Genomic DNA, 19,934 nt, shown 5'->3' on the forward strand with positions numbered 1-19,934 from the left:
CCACCAGCCGTTCGCGAGCGACGATCAGACCCGACGTGCGGCTCCGCCATTGCTGCCAGAGCTCGAGCAAAGGAGGCCAGGCGGCGAGCCGTGCTTGGCTTTGGGGAGCCACGAGCCGAGGGAACATCCGCAAAAGCAGGAGGCTAGGTAAGGCGCAGAGATGCGCTCTTTGGGCGAGGAGGGGATGCGGCCAGGGGTGGGGTGGGGACGAAAGCATGGCATGGCCCCCGTGGGGTGGGGGGCCGCGAGCACCTCTTCGCAGTCCTTGTGCCTCTGAGAAGGAGGAAAGAGAGGACAAAGGGGCAGGCGGGGGGATGGAGAGGAAGATGCGCCGGGGAGAAAGGATGCAGGGATGCAGGAAGAGAGGGAGGCAAGGACCCAAGGAGGGGCACCGTGATGGAGGCGGGCAGGTGGGGGCGGAGGGGCGAAGAGAAGAAAGGGAAGCCAGGGCTTGAGGGGGGGCACCGAGAGGGGCGAAATGGGTCTCACCCCCAGAGACTTCCCACCCTTGGAACTTGCAGAGCAGGCTCCGCGCAAGAGGCTCTCTCGCTGCGCACCGAATTGCGGGGAAGGAAGGGATCTCCGGGAAGGAATCGAGTAGCGCACTCCCCCCCCAAAGCCCTCCATGGATGACATGTTAGGAAAGTGGCGTTGGTAGTGCCCCCCAGGTGGCAAGTGGCCTCGTATCGGGAGGGAGGCTGGCCATTTTTGTTGCTGCAGAGCGTTCTTGTGATCCGTCCTTTGCGCTTCCGCACGTGTGCATTTTCCAGGACTCCCTTTCGTCCAGGAAAAGAAAATGGTGAAGCTGGGAAATAATTTTAGCGAGAAGAGCACAAAGCAGCCCCTCTTGGAGGATGGATTTGACACCATCCCCTTGATCACACCCCTGGATGTCAATCAACTACAGTTCCCACCTCCTGATAAGGTACAGTCGGTTTTTGGTTTCCACCCCTGACAATCGCACCCAGATCTGGCAAACAACAAAAGAATGTCTGTCACAGAGGCTTGCAAAGCAACACTGTGAAACCCTGGTTTTTCGGTTTTGGGAAATATGTCGGAACCAACAATTGTATAGTTTAAAGATTTTCCTTGAGAATTCAATCTATTGCTACTTCCTGTGAACCTTTTAAATTACAGTATCGTATGTCTGGTACATCTGTTTCAATCATATAATATCTCTGTGTCTTTTTACTCCATTTTACAGCATCTGAATCTCCAAATCCCCCATTGTTTAGCCAGTAACCTGCTGCCAACCTCATCCCTATGTGTTTGAATAATAAGTTTATTCTGAATAATGAGGTTGTCCTCTTCTTTCCAGGGTATGCAGTGCAGCTTAAGAAATATTTTTGAACAAAAATACTCTCAGATCTTCTCCAATAGATTTCCCTAGACGACTTAAAGCAGAGAACAATCCCACGAGGGTCTTCCACACCTCTTGCCTGGGACTGATAGGCTTTCACAAGAAATGCTTGTGCCTATAAAGGGCATGTAAAACTTGATTGTCATGCATGGATTCAATACCAGTACATTACCAACATCATGAAGTGACACATTTTCTAGGGACAGAAAGGGATTCATAGCTTATGCTACAGATTTGACCTGGTTTCATGGTTATTGCCTCTTCCCAGGGAAAAACCAGAGCAGAGAATCCTCAGCACCCACACAAAATTACAGTTCCTAGGACTGTGCGGTGGGGAACCCAGACATTTATACTCGAATAACCTCCGATAAGTTTGGTGGCACTGGATTTGTGGAATTCCTTCCCCAGGTGTCTGGTGCTGAAGTAGTTATATTTCTTTGGTGCCAGGCAAATACTTTCTTATTCCCCCAGGCTTCTAAATTTCAGTTGTTTTAACTGCTGCTTTTGTCCTTTTATTATTGTACAATTATTTTTACTATTGTATTCCGTATTATTTATGATAAGGTGTTGTTGTTGTTTTTTTAAGAAGCTCTATGTGAACTACCCTGCAACCTGATACCCTGCAAACATATACAAATAAAAATATCCTTTAGAGACAACCCAGAGCAGGTACTGGCCCTTTTTAACTAGCTTGTAAAGATAAATTGCAAGCAGTGCTTGGAAAAGGAATTTGTAGATATACTTAGGGGCCTGGAAGACGTGAAGAGCAGATATTAGAGCTGTGGTTGTTGCAACATAGAAAACACAAAGGCTTTGTTGCAGCAGCTCCACATGCTTTTGTTCACATCCCTGGGTGTGGCTTCTTGCCCACCAGATACCCTCTTTGCACTCAGCCCAGCTCTTCAGTTGTTGCTCCTACATAATTTTGTTCTCCAATAAAGAATATAACATGGTTGTGTATGGGATAGGAGCCCATCTTGACACGTCCCCTGGAAAACGTTGTTGAGTTGGGCTAGCTAGTAAAGGCTTTTGGCTACTCTTTTTGGCTTTTGACGAATGTTCCCCTTCCTTCTTCACCAGAAACTGCCAAATAATGTAATCGGCAGTTGGGCATCAAGTACATCTGGAAACTGGGTTCCAGGCTGATTTTTCATCATCATATTGCTCTTAATCAGAGTAGACCCATTGAAATTAATAAACTTGAGTAATTTAATTTCTCTAGGTCTGTTAGAAGTAAAAGTCAGTGACTGCCAACCCTTAACTATACTTGTCCATATAATAAACAAGGACTCCTGATGCCAGCTTCCTCTGGCATAATTTTCATCCACTCTTCACCCTGGGAGCCACAGAAGAAGTGTTTAAACCATAGGCTCAACAATCCTTCCTTTAATTGCATAGACTAATCCCTACAGCTGAGTTGAAAATGGGCCTTCCAGCTCCAGGTACTGGTTGTCCCACCCCACGCAGCTTGAATACGCGACGCCTTCTACCACTTAACAGGGTATCCTGAACCCAGGCCATTGTTGAAAATTCCCTCTCCACCACGTCAGTGCAGGAATTCGTCAGCCAGCACCTCTGCCCAATAAGATGTGTCTGTCCCCCCACCCCACCCCGCTGAAAGCTGATAGGTAGCTGCACACTGAGAAGGCTACAGTTTCAGCAGAAATTGAGTGACTTGCTTTGGTCTCATGGTAACGCAAGGGATGCCGCTGTGTCCTGTCCCTCAACCCCCACTGCTCTGTCTCTCCCTTTTCCAAAACAGCCATTTTGCTGCTTGCAGCTGCCCCAAGAACCATTGGTTAAAAGTAGCTGCGGACATGGATGTTGCCTCCTCTGCCATGCTGGGAGCGTGTGTATCCCAAGCGTATTTGCAGGCAGACATAGGTAGCTTGAGTGGGGAACCCCCTGCAGAAGCACGTTGATAATGATCGGGGTCAAACTACACATGGCACTCAGTTGTCTATTAGCCTTGGCAGGAGCAAGAGGTTTCTTCCTAAGGCTAACGGGGGATTTTTGGTTAGAGTTGTGATGGGGGAAGAATGAACACTTCCCCTCCTTGTGCGTTGTGGTCCTTATGAAAATGGCCTCTCCCAGCTTGCTACTATTTAAAAACAAAACCTGGAATACTGGCTCATAACACATTTACCTTTGAAGTTGGCTTAGTTCTCAAGGCGTGCAATTTCCGCTCATTCCAAAGCTTGAGGAAACCCAATCTTGGCTGGCTCCCTGAGATATCACAAGGCCCCGCCCCTCTCTGGGCCAGGATTTTTATATGGTTTTGCTTAGGTGGTTTTTAAATAAGCAACTAGTGCAAAAAAGGACATTGAGTTTAATGGATGTACATACTGTGTGCGTGTTTTTGAAAAACAGGATAAAGGCAGTTAGTCAGCTTGAGGTATGGAAGGGGTGGAGCAAGACAATAGGCTAGGACAATAGACTTTCAGCATTCAATTGGCAATTGTGTCAACTGCATTCTGAATGCAGGAAGAAGCTGGACTCATTCTTCTGGGATACTGTGTATTGCGACTTCCTTTTTGCATGTGCTGTGCATCTACTTGTACCTAATTCCTTCTAGATGGCGGATGCTGAACCTGTCGTCCTCCAGATAACCCTTTAATTCCCATCAACCATTTAACTGTTTCCACAGTTAAGGGATTAATCAGAGGCTGAAAGCGAATATGCCTGCCTGCCCCTTGTTAATTAAGGGCTTTTGGCAAGTCTCTATTTCATTTTGGGGCACTTCTAGGCAGTCACTGCTTTCAGGTGGGATTCAGTCACATACCAGCAAATCCAGGTGGCACAACTGAAGTTGATCAGCATTCTTTCCTAGCAAACCTGTTTCCTCCCAAAACCAGACTTTTTGTGACGAGGAAAATGTGGGTCCACAGTTGCTTCTTGCAGCATCATGCGACCTCCCTGCAAACAGATCCCATTGTTTGCTCAGTAAATCGTTGGAGTCATTCTACTTCTCTGGAAACATTGCACAAATAATCAGGTAGCCAACAGTCCTGAGCTAGATGTACCAGTGACCTGAGTCCGCTTAAGGCAACTTCTTCGATTCCTGAAAGTGAGCAGTGGCCACTGGCTAAAAAGCCATTTCTGTCCAAAACCAGATCAGAATTGGAATCAGAAAACCTGTGTTATCCAGGAATGCCAGTAGGTGAACAGCCATCACCTTGCCTGCAAAAGGCACTGAATAGCTTGAGCGTGTTGACCAAGAAAGGAAGGTTTGCCACCGGTTGCTATTTTTTTAAAAAAATAACAGGAATTGGGAAGGATTTCTTCAAGAGGGGCCTTGCAGCTGCCCCATTTTTGAAGATGTTGCAATGAACCTCCACTTCAGACTCTCCCCTTGTTACTAAGTGAATTTTTAATCAGGTGTTCTGGGTCAAATTACAATCCACCCCACCTGTCCTTCTGAGGTCCGTCTGTGATGTCAATCCCCTTTTATTTATAATCTGGGAATCTCTTAGTAACGGGAGTTTTCCTGTCCAGCAGCTGTGGCCGGTTATATCCTCCGCTCTGGGCTTCAGGGGTTAAACTCTTCTTTGCCTACAGTTCGGGGTCTCTCTTTATTAGATCCCCTCACTATATTAGTTGGCTAAGCCCTCTTAGCAACTCTGTGGCAATACCAGGGTTTCCGCCCGCTAGCCCCTCCTGAGGGAACTCCAAGACACAAACTATCGCCTTTCAGGTTAGTTTTGTCCTTTCCCTGAGTTCCCCTCCTTAAGAGCCTATATAACTCGCTGGAACAAAAGAACGACAATATTTTCTTAGCTCAACAACAAGAGATCTTTATTTCTTACAGAACATAACGGTTTCAGTGATGGTTCATAAGCTTAGTTTCATAACAGTGTAAACTCTTTCTTTCAGCAACATATACACATCTTCAACCTAACCTAACCTAAACCTATCCTGGCCCCACACCCTCCTTCTTCCAGTCACCACTCTCCTCACACTAACGGCTCCTCCCTCCTTTTAAAGAGCGGAATGTCCCGCCTCCCAAGGGGTATCTGCCACTCAAACTCATTAACTCCTAAAACACCGTGGGTCTCTGAACATCCCCTAACTCAGATCTGATTCATTACAGATGTCCCTCATGCAATTTCATTAACACACTCTTGCAGAGGTAGGAACAAGGCTTCAGCATGATTTCTTGGCCCAATTTCAGGCCGGTGAAAAGAAGGAGGAAATGGCAGGAGGGGTGGCAGAGAGAGAGAGAGAGAGAAAGGGGGGTGAGAAAGAGAGACAGGAGAGGGAAAGAAGAGAGAGAAATGGCAGGTAGCCACTCCCACCTTTGCTTCCAGCCGCTAGAGCATACTCCTTGACAGAAGAAAAGATTGCTCATCCCTGCATTATATAGTGCTGTTTGCTAGTGATGTGATTTTAAAAAGGAGGCTTTTCAAGGTTTAATTTTATAGGGAAATTCTACCTAGGAAAAAGAGCATGATGTAGCAACAGGTTTCCTCATTCATGAGGCGTTTTGAAGTTTTACTATGGAGATCAATGGACCTAACAGTTGAGTAATACTTGGTTGAATGTTACAGGTAGGTAGCCGTGTTGGTCTGCCATAGTCAAAACAAAATAAAAAATAAAAAAAATTCCTTCCAGTAGCACCTTAGAGACCAACCCTATGTCTGATATGGTATTGGATCATCAAATTCTGCCCGATGCACTGAGTTTGGAAAGGGAAATACTGTAAAGTGGTGGGAGTCCAGTGTTGCATGAGCAGACTTCTGCTTGTGTCACAGGACTTCCCCTTCCCCTTCCCCTTGTGGTCCCTCCATAGGGTTCCCCAACCCTCCAGAGCACATTTTGAGGCACGCAGGGGGCTGCAGAGGGGGGGGGGAGAAAGACGAAGGCCTGCCATGGATGTTTTGCTCACCAAAGAATGGCATTGTGTACAACCCATTATTTCAAGGAACCTTTAAGAAAAGGCTAAACAAAAGGTGGGTCATTGCTATTGAGCTGCCCAATTTATATCTTAACCTCTTAGTGACGATGCACAGTAGCTCTTCATAGACCCTGAATCTTTTCCAGCTTTCTGATTCTAGAAACAGCACCATTTTTGAAGGTGTTCTGCAAGGGATGTAAGTCAGGGGTCGCCAACCTTTTGGGGGCACATTTGCATATCTGGAGAAGCTGTCATGGGCAGCACACACACCACAACCCCTCATGTCTCACAGACTGTTATATTGGCTACAACAGAATGCTTCTTTCAAGCATGAATTATTTTTTTTGGGGGGGTGCTGGGGAGGGAAACCTGTGGGTGCCATGGAATGCTGCTGTGGGCACATGTGTCATGTTGGCCACCCCCAATTTAAGACACCAAGTGTTTAAAGAAGATTTATAACCTGAAGCACATTGAGGTGAATGTGAACATCACTGGAATCGCTGGGGTTTGGTTTCTTTCTTTCTTTTAAAAAAAAAGGATTTATTGGTATTTCCACATAAAACAACCAACAAAAAACCCATACATATTACATAAAAGAAACTAACACACACATAATACAAATAACAATCAAATAAAACTAATACGTACCTATCTCCCCACCGGAACACAGGAACACACCAATATTATTATTATAATCTTGTTTCCAATCTTACTTAAGGGACTTCCTCACGTTCTCTCTTCTGCGTTCAATTCTAATTTACTTTAGTAACTTTATAACTATTTTAATCATCATTCACCATTATTCTTAATCAACTAACATCTTATCTCTATTAATAATCATAATATCTAATATACAAAACTTCTTATGTACTATTTTCACCTAACATTCTATAGCTAACACCTATTATATTCACTGATTTCACTTCAAATATCCAACTTTTCACGATGTTTCAAATATTCTTTAAATTTCTTCCACTCTTCTTGCACCTTCTCCTCCCTCTGGTCTCGGAGTTTCGCGGTCAGTTCAGCGAGTTCCATATAGTCAATTAACTTCATCTGCCAATCCTCTATCGTTGGGAGTTCTTCAACTTTCCAGTTTTTAGCAATCAAAATTCTAGCAGCTGTTGTGGCATACATAAAAAAAACACTCTATCTTTCCTGGGTATCTCATGATTGGTTATGCCCAACGGGAAGGCCTCTGGTTTCTTAGTAAAAGAAACCTGGGGTTTGGTTTCAATGTATAGTGTAGATGTCTGCTCAGAAGTAAGCCCCATTGAAAACAGAATAAGGATGGGGGTACAACACAAGCTTTCTTTTGCACGGCAATACCTAACTTAGAGACCCGAATGATGGCCTAATATCACACCAAGGTAAGGGCTAGAAAGCACGTTATGCAGCTGCTTAAAAAGCGGTGGGGAGATCCTTGTGGCACAGTCCCTAAGCAGTCTGAGACATCAAAAACATTAAGGGTGACCTTTCCCCATAAAGATCTTCATTCAGCAAATGGGCCTTGCAGGCGTTCCAAATAAATGCCATGATACTTTGCAACCTGGCTCTTAGGAAGTGACCCACACCTAGCTTTTAAAGGAAGCCTTTGAATTAATTTAAATTGCTGCTGCGTTCAGCTATTGTGATTTGCTTTTTGTTGGTTCTTGTTTTTAGTCAGTTACTCTTTTTAATACTGCTAAATGAGAAATCTGAGGACTCCCTTGGACAAAAAACAAGGACACCAGCCAGGAATGCCAGAGCAAAACAGCAGCCAGTAGGCTTGGTCTTTATTGAAGACTGTCGCCACAGGACTTCCACCCGCCACAAGATGAAGCAAGATGGAAGGCCCTGAACAGGAAGAGACCCCAACTTTTATTAGTTACTAATCCCCTAAGTTACACCCCCAAACTACATCATTACTACATCAGAACTACATCACAAATTGGGAGAGTCAGAGGTGGTAACCTGAGTGTCCTGACACCTGTGTCATCCCTCCTTGAACCCCTCCCAGGCACACATTTCTGCAAAACAAAAGAGTGTTCAAGACTTCCTGCCCTGGCCGGGTAGGGCTAATGACTGTCCTTTGTTCTTGTTGTTGTTGTTCAGTCGTTCAGTTGTGTCCGACTCTTCGTGACCCCATGGACCAGAGCACGCCAGGCACCCCTATCCTCCACTGCCTCCCGCAGTTTGGCCAAACTCATGCTAGTCGCTTCGAGAACACTGTCCAACCATCTCATCCTCTGTCGTCCCCTTCTCCTTGTGCCCTCCATCTTTCCCAACATCAGGGTTTTTTCTAGGGAGTCTTCTCTTCTCATGAGGTGGCCAAAGTACTGGAGCCTCAACTTTAGGATCTGTCCTTCCAGTGAGCACTCAGGGTTGATTTCTTTAAGGATGGAGAAGTTTGATCTTTTTGCAGTCCAACAGTCCTTTGTCCTAGCTCTGGCCAAATCCATTTTCAGGTGGTGGACCCTTTGTGAGGGAAATGACCCATAGTCTGGCAACTTTGGGTGGGTACATCCCCTAGGCCGGGCTCCGCTGTGGATTTGCTGGTATGCTTAGGGGATTATGGCTGCCTTGTGAGCACACCAGGCCTCCCCCCTTCGGCAGCCCTCTTAATATGGTGAAGAACAAAAGTGGAATGGCCCCGATCTGATATACGGTTGAATTTATAGGAATTAATAACAGAAACACTATAGAGAAAGAAATATTTTCACTCAAGTGTGTGTGTGTGTGTGTGTGTGTGTGTGTGAGTGTCGTGCCTGTGGAACTGGGTGGTTCAGGGAAATTCCTGTAACAAATACCATGAGGGTCGTTGAGAGAAAGCTGGCATATAAATATTATCACCACCCATGGATACGTTTCCTGCACAAGCAAACCCCACTTGAAACGAACAGGAACTATTTCACAGGAGAACATTCTGGTAGATTATGCTCATCATGTTCATGTCACTGAGGACGGGATTGCATGTAATGAGTTGAATCACGATTTGAACAGCTTTCCCCCGATGCCTCTGACATGTGAGCAGATGAGCTGCAGAACTGGATCCATCAGGTTTGTTTTGTGGCACTTGCCTTCCCTGCCAACTATATTTAATGAGCGAGTCATGCACAAAGGGACAGACGGCTGCATTGTGGTAATTGGTCTCCTGTTGATGTTCCTTGCAAAGGTGGTGGTCAAGACAAAAACAGAATATGAACCAGACCGCAAGAAAGGAAAATTCCGTACTCCTAAAATAGCTGAGTTCACAGTCAGTATCACTGAAGGTGTCTCAGAACGGTTTAAGGTAAGTCATATCATAACTTTATTTCTGGCATAAAGTAACAGGTGCTTGACTTCAGGGGTGTAGCAAGGTAAATTGGTGCCTGGGGGCAAAAAATTTTTTTGTCACCCCCCCCAAGGCATGGGAAGGTCAGGTGGTACCCGGTGCGGAAAATTTATTGTCAACCCCCCCATTGATCCCCTCCCAAAATGGTTTTACGTTATTTTATATTTTCTTACAAAGGAATAATAACAAGTAATAATAATAATAAAACTTTTCTTTATATCCCGCCCTCCCCGGCCGAAGTCGGGCTCAGGGTGGCTAACATCAGATACATAACATTGGTATAAAATCAAACAATAATTAAATTACCTCCTAAAAACATCTCAAAATCAAGTTAAAGTCTAATTAGATGGCTTTCCACAGGGTTAGGGTTGGGAACAGTAAGTGTTCTCTGAACTGAAATTTCAGCCTTCATGACATAGGAAAACAGCCAAGTGAACAGCTATTTTGGTGGAGGAGGGTCAAGATATTAACCGATATGCATGAAATTTCACATATAATCCCTAGTATAGTAAGATAAGACCTTCGGAGCAGGCATTTTCAAAAAAAAAAAAATCAAAAAAAAATTCCCCCCATTTTTTTTTTTAAATTTGTTCCTTGATAATTTGTCACCCCCTCCATTATGGAACCCGGGCGGATCACCCCCCACCCCCTTGCTACACCCCTGCTTGACTTGTTCTTTTGTATTTAGAACCTATCATCTCGCTCACTTGGGCCTTGCAGGTGGCTAAACAAAAAACAACAACCCACAACTATTGTTGCAAAATGGGAGAAGTTTGAAGTGAGCAATTAAAATCTTTAGTTCTTTGGTGGAAGAATCATAGTGGAACCTTTGCCAGAATATTGTCTTTTTGGTGCCTCTTGAAGACATTCCTCTTTCAGCAAGCCTTCCAGGTGGAGACTTTTATCCCATCTGGTACTGGATGAATTTGAATAGATTTATAGAAGTGTTGCTGAAAAATGTTAATTGTGTTTATATATGCTAGAGTTTTAGCTGTTCTATATATGCAGTTGTTCTGTGTTTGTTTTTATTTCATTGTAAATTGTGCTTGGGAAGCCTCATGAGAAGCGATTCATAAATGAAATTAAATATTATTAAATATTATTTTTATTTTTATTTATTAGACCGAGATTGCTCTAAGAAAGCCCCACAGACCTGTATGCAAAATCTCAGGGCTCAGACCAACAGGATGGTCTCTTGCATCTGCCTCATTTAAATTAATGGGAACTGTGTGTTTAAATATGGCATGTGCAGGATAATTCCCTATTGGATTATGCCTGTTTATCTAGAGGGTGTTATTTATTGAGCATAAAGGGAGAGCTCCCTGAACCTCTGCTCCTTCATTTCCATGTTAACTTTGATTTCCTTAAATGTCCCTCTTCCTTATTCCTTTGAACTTAGGGTCTGCACTGGGCAGTAGACTTTCTCAGAAATTTGATGTCTGAACTCATGAATTTTTCTGGTTTTTATCATCCATTTGATGGTGCATGAAAAATGTTGTTCTCTAATACTGTAAACTTGCAAGTACCACAGGCCACCAGATCCGTAGCGAAGGATGAATCCTGCCCAGGTTACCAGTGAAGCTTTTTTAATCTGGAAGGGAGCTCATTCTTGGTGTCTGAGACTATCAGTATGTTGCAAGACGCTGATATAACTACGTTTGGCAGGTGGGCTAGTAAAAAATTATGTGGGTTGGAAATGGTTGGTGGGCTGATTGAAAGGCTGGCCGAAAGTCAATTTGCTTTTTCTTTTGAAGATTGGATGTCCTTGGTGAGCAGAGAAACAAAACATTAGCTTTTGTTGGAAGGTGAGGGTGGATTAGGGCTGTTTCTGAATGTTGCTATCCTTGGCATGCATCTTGAGGCAACCCTTATTCTGTATCAGTGACGTGAAATCCCTCCTACCGGATGTAATGGATGACAAGACTTGGCCTTGCTGGGGCCTACAATTTTTGTGCTACATTTTTTTTTTGGACTTTGCATAACAGAGGAGCATAAACCAACATGGGACAGAACATCAAAAACCCATTAAAAGTTCCTGAAATAGTGTGGCTGTATCAGGAAGAAGGTGTAGCTTTGCTAACCCAATTGTCACCAGGTTAGAAAATAAATGTGATTTAAAAGTACTGAGTCATTGGCAAGTGTTTGGAATTTAGAGGATCAAAGGAGGAGAGGCTATAATCAGCAAGCCAAGTCATGGTTTGCCTCTTGCATGCTTAGAAGCTCAAATGACGGTTTACTGTGACACCTTGATTTAACCAGTGTCCTGGGCCCAATTCAGAATTGAGTTCTAGTAGTTTCTAGATCATTGTGTGTGTGTAACATTCCTAAAACGTGTACAAAACGCAGCATAGCGTTTTGTAGACAAAGACTTCAAAGTTGCATTGTGAATTATAATCTACCAACAACTTTCATTAAAAGCAAATCAGGATGTTTCTGCATGTAAAAGCTGAAGACAGCTATTTCATGCAGGTAGAAGAAAATAAACGAAAAGCAACTCCCGAGTCATATATACTCGGAGGGTTATTAAATGTTTGCATTGTTATGGACTAGTGGGTGGAACATGAAAAACCCGCTGTCACTTAGGTATTACTTTATGGTTATCACACCGGGATTACCTTCATGGTATTTGATTGTTGGGCTTGGCTGCTAAGTAACGGATGCATTGGAGAGAGTTTGCTGTAGGATTTTGCTCCCCTAGAGAATTGCAGGATTTATCTTGATGCTGAAAAGGAAAAGGGAGGAGAGGAAATCCGCACTTTATCCAATTATATGTATCCTTTTTCACTCTAAAGCTTTCAAATCACAACAATCTGTAAGTTTCAGTTACACTGCTTGTAGCATTTTAAGGTGGCCAATTCTCATTCATGATTGCGTCCTGTGCGGGGGGGGGGGGGGACTGACGGACACCCTGAGCATTTTGATCTCCTCTCTCCTACCCCTGCATGTTGTTCTGGGGGTTTTCCTGAGCCCCACAACACAATCTGAGCTTCAGTTTATTGTTCTCCATCCAGTCCATTAGTGTGTCTGATTCAGGACTCCCACCACACAAAACAGAGTGACTTCTGCATCATCGTATGAAGATCTTTGCATGAGGTATCAGAGAGGTATCAGTTAGCAAGGCCTTCAAGAGACAAGCAAGCAGTCCACAGCCTGGTTCCTGTGCTACTGCAGCAGAGCGCCCATTGCTTTCTGAGGTTCCAAGCCACTCCAGTAATGGAAGAACCAAGAGGACTCTGTGAATGGTGTCGCCTCATCTCAGAACTCCACTGCCCTCCTATGTGTAGCAGGAAGGAAGCACATTGCCCTGCCCATGAGTTACTGGAGGAATGAATTTCAGGGGAAAGGCTCCCATGCCTTTAAGGAGTTGTTCAAAAAATAAAATACATTACTTTGACCTTAATTAAAAGACATCACTCTTTTCTAGTCAAGCATCTCTGGGAATTTAATCTGTCTATGCGGTTCTGGATGTTCTGTCCAATTTGAATGGTTCGAAGAGTAGGCTAGGAACACTCAGTACAGTAACACAGTACATTTCTTCAGATGACCAAAAGAAGGAGGGGGTATTTTTGGCATAGAAGTGCTTGAACTTCTGATGGACAAATGGAGATCACTGCTCATCACTTCGCTTCTCCCGCCTTTCAGTGGAATATAGACAGGACTGAGTCTGAATCTAAAAGGACACTCCATATGTTCATGACATTTTCTTATGAGAGAGTGATCAAAAACAAAGTGGAGCCCTTATCACCAGAAGTAAAGATAAGTCACATCTTGGATAATCCTCTCCAGGGTAAATCAAGGCAAATGGAACACAGATGACTTGTCAATAAAATGAGCAATTTCAGTTCTATCAGCGTGGCAGTCACTATGTGGTTTATAAATTTAGGGGTTCTGTTTTTGTTTGTTGTTTGGGGAGCAGATGAAATGTGGAAGACACCATTGTTCCAGCAAGGCTTATCTATTTAAATACAGTGGTACCTCGGTTTACGAACTTAATCTGTTCCGGAAGTCCTTTTTAAACCGAAATCGTTCTTAAACTGAGGCACGTTTTCCCTAATGAGGCCTCCCGCCGCCGGTGCCCTTCCACCGTTCGGCTTCCATTCTTAGACCGAGGTAAAGTTTTCAAACTGGGACACTACTTCCGGTTTTGCAGAATTCGTAAACCAAATAGTTCGTAAACAGGGCTGTTCTTAAACCGAGGTACCACTGTAGGCAGTAAAGAACCTGTCCCACCAAACATTGCCTGCCTATCGGAGCAAACTCTCTGCTGAAGGGTAAAGTAGAGCTTTCCATCTTTAGAAGAAGTTGGTTTTTCATTGGGGTTGAATGAAGTCAGAAACATAAAGAGCAGCCTTTGAACAGGTACTGGCATTCAAAGTTTGGTGTGAAACATTTTACCACAACAATTGCAGTGAGCAAGGCTAAAAATAGGCTTAAGAAGCAGACTGTACATATTATTTGACTCTTGGTTAGCAAAGAGGAAATACGCTCCCTTGTTCTGCTAGAATTGACTTAATATCTGCCTTGAAGTAGATGCTGTTGTTTTCATAAGTTCAGTTGACACACCAACCCTGTGCTCCAATTTATGAGGAGGAAATAGAGGCACAAGCCTGTAGGGATGGGGAACCTGTGGCCCTTCAGATGTTGTTGGAACCCCCAACTCCCATCAGCTGTAGCAAGAATGGCCAATGGTTGTAAGAAGAAGAAGAAGAAGAAGGATGTCATATAGAGGATGGTGAAAGGTTGTTTTCTGCTGCTCCAGAGAAGCAGACATGGGGCAATGGATTCAAACTACAAGAAAGAAGATTCCACCTAAACATTAGGAAGAACTTCCTGACAGTAAGAGCTGTTCGGCAGTGGAATTTGCTGCCAAGGAGTGTGGTGGAGTCTCCTTCTTTGGAGGTCTTTAAGCGGAGGCTTGACAGCCGTCTGTCAGGAATGCTTTGATGGTGTTTCCTGCTTGGGAGGGGGTTGGACAGGATGGCCCTTGTGGTCTCTTCCAACTCTATGATTAGAAGAAGAAGAAGAAGAAGAAGAAGAAGAAGAAGAAGAAGAAGAAGAAGAAGAAAGAAGAGGAGTTTGGATTTGATATCCCGCTTTATCACTACCCGAAGAAGTCTCAAAGCGGCTAACATTCTCCTTTCCCTTCCTCCCCCACAACAAACACTCTGTGAGGTGAGTGGGGCTGAGAGACTTCAGAGAAGTGTGACTAGCCCAAGGTCACCCAGCAGCTGCATGTGGAGGAGCGGAGACGCGAACCTGGTTCACCAGATTACGAGTCTACCGCTCTTAACCACTACACCATACAGGGATGAGCGGAGCTGTAGTTCAAGCATCTGGAGGCCCCAGGTTTCCCATTTCTGATCTAAAGAAATGTGTGGTGTTGGTGCACAGAGACAAATTTTACAGAATCTTTGCCCTTTCTTTAATGGGGGAAGAATCACAGGAATTGGGCAACAGCATGAATGGACTCGTATGTCACGTTAATTTAGGTGCACAGTATATACCTGCTCCTTCGTGGCATAAATTGGAGCTCTGGTAGGTTTCAGAACTTTCCATCCTTTTCTGGAGTGGCTTTTTGGGGGGTGAACAGTGTGCAATAAATAGAAAACTGCCTTGCTGAATATGTTGTTAATATATTTTCTGTTTGCAGGTAACTGTTCTGGTCCTTTTTGCCCTTGCGTTCCTGACGTGTGTTGTATTTCTGGTAGTCTACAAGGTTTACAAATATGACCATACCTGTCCAGAAGGCTTCATTTTCAAGGTAATACATAGTTTTCTAAAACCAGCAACAACAGATTGCAGTGATTCCAATGTATTGGTCATCTGTATTGTTTTAGGGGCATAACTAATAATGAAAACTAAAGGAATGGTTCAAAGAGGTTGGGGTTTAGTTCAGGTTAAAAACTAAAGGCGTTTGAGCTGGTTTATAACCGTAATAAACAAATGAATGAACTAAAGGCGACCCCAGGGGCCTGCAAAATTATGAGAGGCAGGGAGAACATGTTATTTCTAGGCTATCTTGTGCTAATATTCTTGCTACATACCGTATTTTTCGCTCCATAGGACGCTCCGGACCATAGGGCGCACTTCGTTTTTACAGGAGGAAACCAGGGAAAAAATATTTTTCTGGTTTTCCTCCTCTAAAACCCATGTGTTTTTTTTTGTTTTTTTTTGAGAATCAGCTCAAAGTTTTGCAGCTTTTTTTGCAAAGGGAAAAGCCCTGCTTTTTGAGGATCAGTTCAGATTTGTGCAGCTTTTGCAAAGAGGGAAAAGCATTCCTTACAAACCAGTAAGCACCAGTACAAACCAGTACAGACCAGTAAGCACCAGCAGGTAATAGGAAGCAAGAGGAAAGCAAACCAGTACAAACCAGTAAGCACCAGTACAAACCAGTACAGATCCGTAAGCACCAGTACAAACCAGTACGCACCAGCAACTAATAGGAAGCAAGAGGAAAGCAAACCAGTACAAACCAGTAAGCATCAGTACAAACCAGTACAAACCAGTAAGCACCAGTACAAACCAGTACAGACCAGTAAGCACCAGTACAAACCAGTACGCACCAGCAAGTAATAGGAAGCAAGAGGAAAGCGAACCTGTAGAAACCAGTAAGCACCAGTAGAAATCAGTACAGACCAGTAAGCACCAGCAAGTAATAGAAAGCAAGAGGAAAGCAAACCAATACAAACCAGTAAGCACCAGTAGGTAATAGGAAGCAAGAAGAAAGCAAACCAGTAAGCACCATCCAGTAATAGAAAGCAAGAGGAAAAGTAACAGAGAGCCTCAAATGGCTGAAAAACTCAATTTCCCAGGATCCTCAGCCCTCCCAAAGGGCTGTGCAAGGGGCCTGGGCGGGGCAGGAAGGGAGCTAGCTCCCTTATCTCCCTCCCCGATCTCCTGCAATCAGCTGTTGAGCGGGTTCTTTTCAACACTCTCTTTCCCTCTTGTTAGCCTTTAGCTCTTTCTAAAACAGAAAAAGCAGGATCTGCCTTTCCCCCCTGGGCAATTTGGCTCCAGGGACCATGCATTCGCTCCATAAGACGCACAGACATTTCCCCTTACTTTTTAGGAGGAAAAAAGTGCGTCTTATGGAGCAAAAAATACGGTAATTTAAAACAAAACAGTAACAGAAGCCCTGTGCACTTGTGGAGGGTGTTTTACTAATATTCCAATCAATGTTCAGAAAATTGAAAATGAATACTGAATATGTGTCAGCCAATGAAATAATGTTAGGATTACTTTTGCCTATTCAGACAACAAATTTAAGTTCAAATAAATGCAGGGTTTTGGACTCCTGTCTCTGCTTTTTAGAGATGCTGAAGGGTGAGAAAACTCAGTGTTTAATAAATGAGTTATAATTTACCACGCCATTCATGTTTATCAACTCCTTTGAGAACATGGGCATGCCCCCGGATCCCGTTTGGAGCTGAATGTGGGCTTAAGCAAGCTTAAACACACACACCACTGAACGAGCCATCTGGTCCAGCACACTTTCCCCCCTTCTTGGTCCAAGAGCTGAATCTTGAAGCAAAAATGAAATTCCACTTAATAGCTGCTTGAGGCAGGATGTTCCTAGATTTCGCCTCTGCCACCTGGCTGCACTCCTTTCCCTCTCAAGCAGATGATTGGCAACATTTCTTTAAAGTGCTGCATGGAACCACATCATCAGGTACTCCACATGGAGAACAGGCGTTGAGGGAGAGGTCTATTACAGAAAGGTTTTAAGGAGGTTCAGCCATGGACTTGATAGAGCGGAAGTGTAAGAAACTGAAGAGTCAGGTTGTAGGGGGGGGGGTTCATGGGAATAATAAAAAAGTGAGATTTTCAGTGGTTGTGCAAAGGCTAAGTGCACACAGCCAGGATTTTGCACTTCTTGCTTCAACACCTCTTCTGTCAAACTGCCTTTATATTTGGAGGGAGTTTGAAAAGTTGTTTGGGGCTACTGGGATGGAAAATTGCATCAAAGTTGTGCATATATATTAAATATATATATTTAATGACTGCTGAGGCAGGGTTTGTGCTGGCTCATGGTCTATGTGCCCATCTCCTACTGAGAATCTACAGGAAACCGGAAGTCCTTTCATGATTTACATATCAGGGAAAACTGTTTCACTCTTCTGGTGCATATCTTGGAGGGATGGTGTATCTTTCTAGGGCAGGGGTCCCCAAACTAAGGCCCATGGGCCAGATAAGGCCTGAGGGACTTGTTTATCCGGCCCACGGCGCCCCCCACCGCTGCTGCCCGCTCTTACCGGCGCTGCGCTGCACGGCCGCCCACTTCCGGGTCGGAGGAACACTGGAAATAGCATGTGCACACGTGTATGGGCGTGCGCTCCCCCGCCCTATGTGCGATCGGCGCTGGAGACACCAGCCTGAGGCATGGTAAGTTGCTGACCCATTCTAGGGCATGGATAGGTAACCTAAGGCCCGGGGGCCAGATGCGGCCTAATCGCCTTCTCAATCCGGCCCGTGGACGGTCTGGGAATCAGCATGTTTTTACATGAGTAGAATGTGTGCTTTTATTTAAAATGCATCTCTGGGTTATTTGTGGGGCATAGGAATTTGTTCACCCCCCAAAAAAAATATAGTCCGGCCCCCCACAAGGTCTGAGGGACAGTGTAGATTCCCTGCTGAAAAAGTTTGCTGAACCCTGTTCTAGCGTCTTCCTGTGTGACAAAAGTGTACCCACAGTGGATTGAGTGAGAATTTAGGAGAAAACTTCAGTATTCCTTCACCTTGCACAGGATGAAAACTGTTACAGGTAGGTAGTTGTGTTGGTCTGCCATAGTCAAAACAAAATAAAAACATTCCTTTCAGTAGCACCTTAGAGAACAACTAAGTTTGTTCTTGGTATGAGCTTTCGTGTGCATGCACACTTCTTCAGATACCCAGATGAAAACTGGGTAAGAAAACCCAGTTTCTGGGTACATGGGTGTTGTAAGCAAGTACAATATGCAAGGCTAGAAGACTGTGTTTTTAGTTTCATGGTGCAGAAGTTAAGGTGGGCACATTTGTTGTCCTGCTCTGTTATATTTGTTTTATTCTTGCTACCGACCATGGATTAAATTAAATTATAAACAACAACAATAGAAAAATGGCCTAGAAATAATTTAAATACATTGAAATGATTGTCTTTCAGAACAATCAATGCATTCCGGCTGGATTAGAGAACTACTACTCTGAACAAGACTCTAGTGCTAGAGGGAAATTTTATACAGTTATAAACCACTACAACCTGGCCAAACAAACGATCACACGATCCGTATCTCCGTGGATGACAGTGCTGTCAGAAGAGAAACTTTCTGAGCAGGAGACTGAAGCAGCTGAGAAATCGGCTTAACATGATTGATCTTGTTGATTGGAAGGTATCAAGGGGGCTTTCATCGAACGACTCATTGTTATGGATAATTTAGAGGTTACTCATATTTATGGTGCAATTGCTTTGGTTTGCCGATAACTGCTTTGCAAAAAGGAAAAATAAGAAAATGAAAACTTAGACCATTAATGGCCAAGTGCATATCAGCATTGCTTTATAGCTTTAACACCAGTTTCTCTGTTAATAATTCCAACTTAGGTACATTCTTGCAGTTTAGAATTCCATTGAGCCATCCAGGGGTTTGGACACAGGGGAGAATTGTGCATTTTACTGTGTGTACTAATGTTTTGTTTTTAAATCAGTTTTGCAATCTGAATTATCATAGCCATAACTAGAAATTATGTGGGTTAGTTATAAACTGTATTTAAGATTGGTTTGCGACTCCAAGATGAGTACCAAAAAAATAAATAAAGTTGGCCTGTTTTTTCTCACTGTAACAGATATGTTAGAAGTAATTAAGTTTTTTGCAACAAGGCATGCTTAATTGTTGTTTTGTTAAAAGCTGTGGACATTTCACTGCATTTCCACTACGGCTAGAGAATCTTGTATATGGACTTGCACTGACACAAAACAGACACTACGGAGATGTACATTATAATGGTGGATCATGATGTTTAGTGAATGTGCAAAAATGTTAGGCAGCAAAATATTCTGATAAGTAGTGGAGCCCTACGGAACAGACAAAAAAAAAAGCCACCGTAGAGGTAGCCCACAATGTAGTATGTGCAACACGACAGGAGGAGCAGTTTTCTTAGAACTTTCTCTTTTTGTACAACATTAAAATGTTTCCCTTTTTATATGTTGCAAAATGCTTTGCGTTAGCAGCACTGTTTGAGCATTTTCTAATCTTTAGACATTAAGGCTGCAACCCTAAGCATATTTACCCGGAAAACAGTTCCACTGGACTCAGTGGGACTTTCATGTAAATGTTTTAGAACTGGGTGTAAGGGAGAAAATGCATTAAATGCATAAAAATAGCCCTATTCCCATT

The 19,934-nt window shown here is 43.7% G+C and overlaps 1 protein-coding gene across 1 annotated transcript; it reads left to right on the plus strand.

Moving 5' to 3' along the window:
- On the plus strand, nt 1–19,799 carry NSG1 (neuronal vesicle trafficking associated 1). The gene is made up of 5 exons (XM_033161102.1): nt 1–147; nt 771–925; nt 9,409–9,525; nt 15,218–15,328; nt 18,707–19,799. Exons 2-5 carry the CDS (start codon nt 797–799, stop codon nt 18,905–18,907), a joined length of 558 nt encoding a protein of 185 aa, XP_033016993.1. The 5' UTR covers nt 1–147; nt 771–796; the 3' UTR covers nt 18,908–19,799.
- Nucleotides 19,800–19,934: the final 135 nt, after the last annotated feature.

The sequence above is a fragment of the Lacerta agilis genome, chromosome 9 (genome assembly GCF_009819535.1).
Source record: "Lacerta agilis isolate rLacAgi1 chromosome 9, rLacAgi1.pri, whole genome shotgun sequence".
Taxonomy (NCBI): domain Eukaryota; kingdom Metazoa; phylum Chordata; class Lepidosauria; order Squamata; family Lacertidae; genus Lacerta; species Lacerta agilis.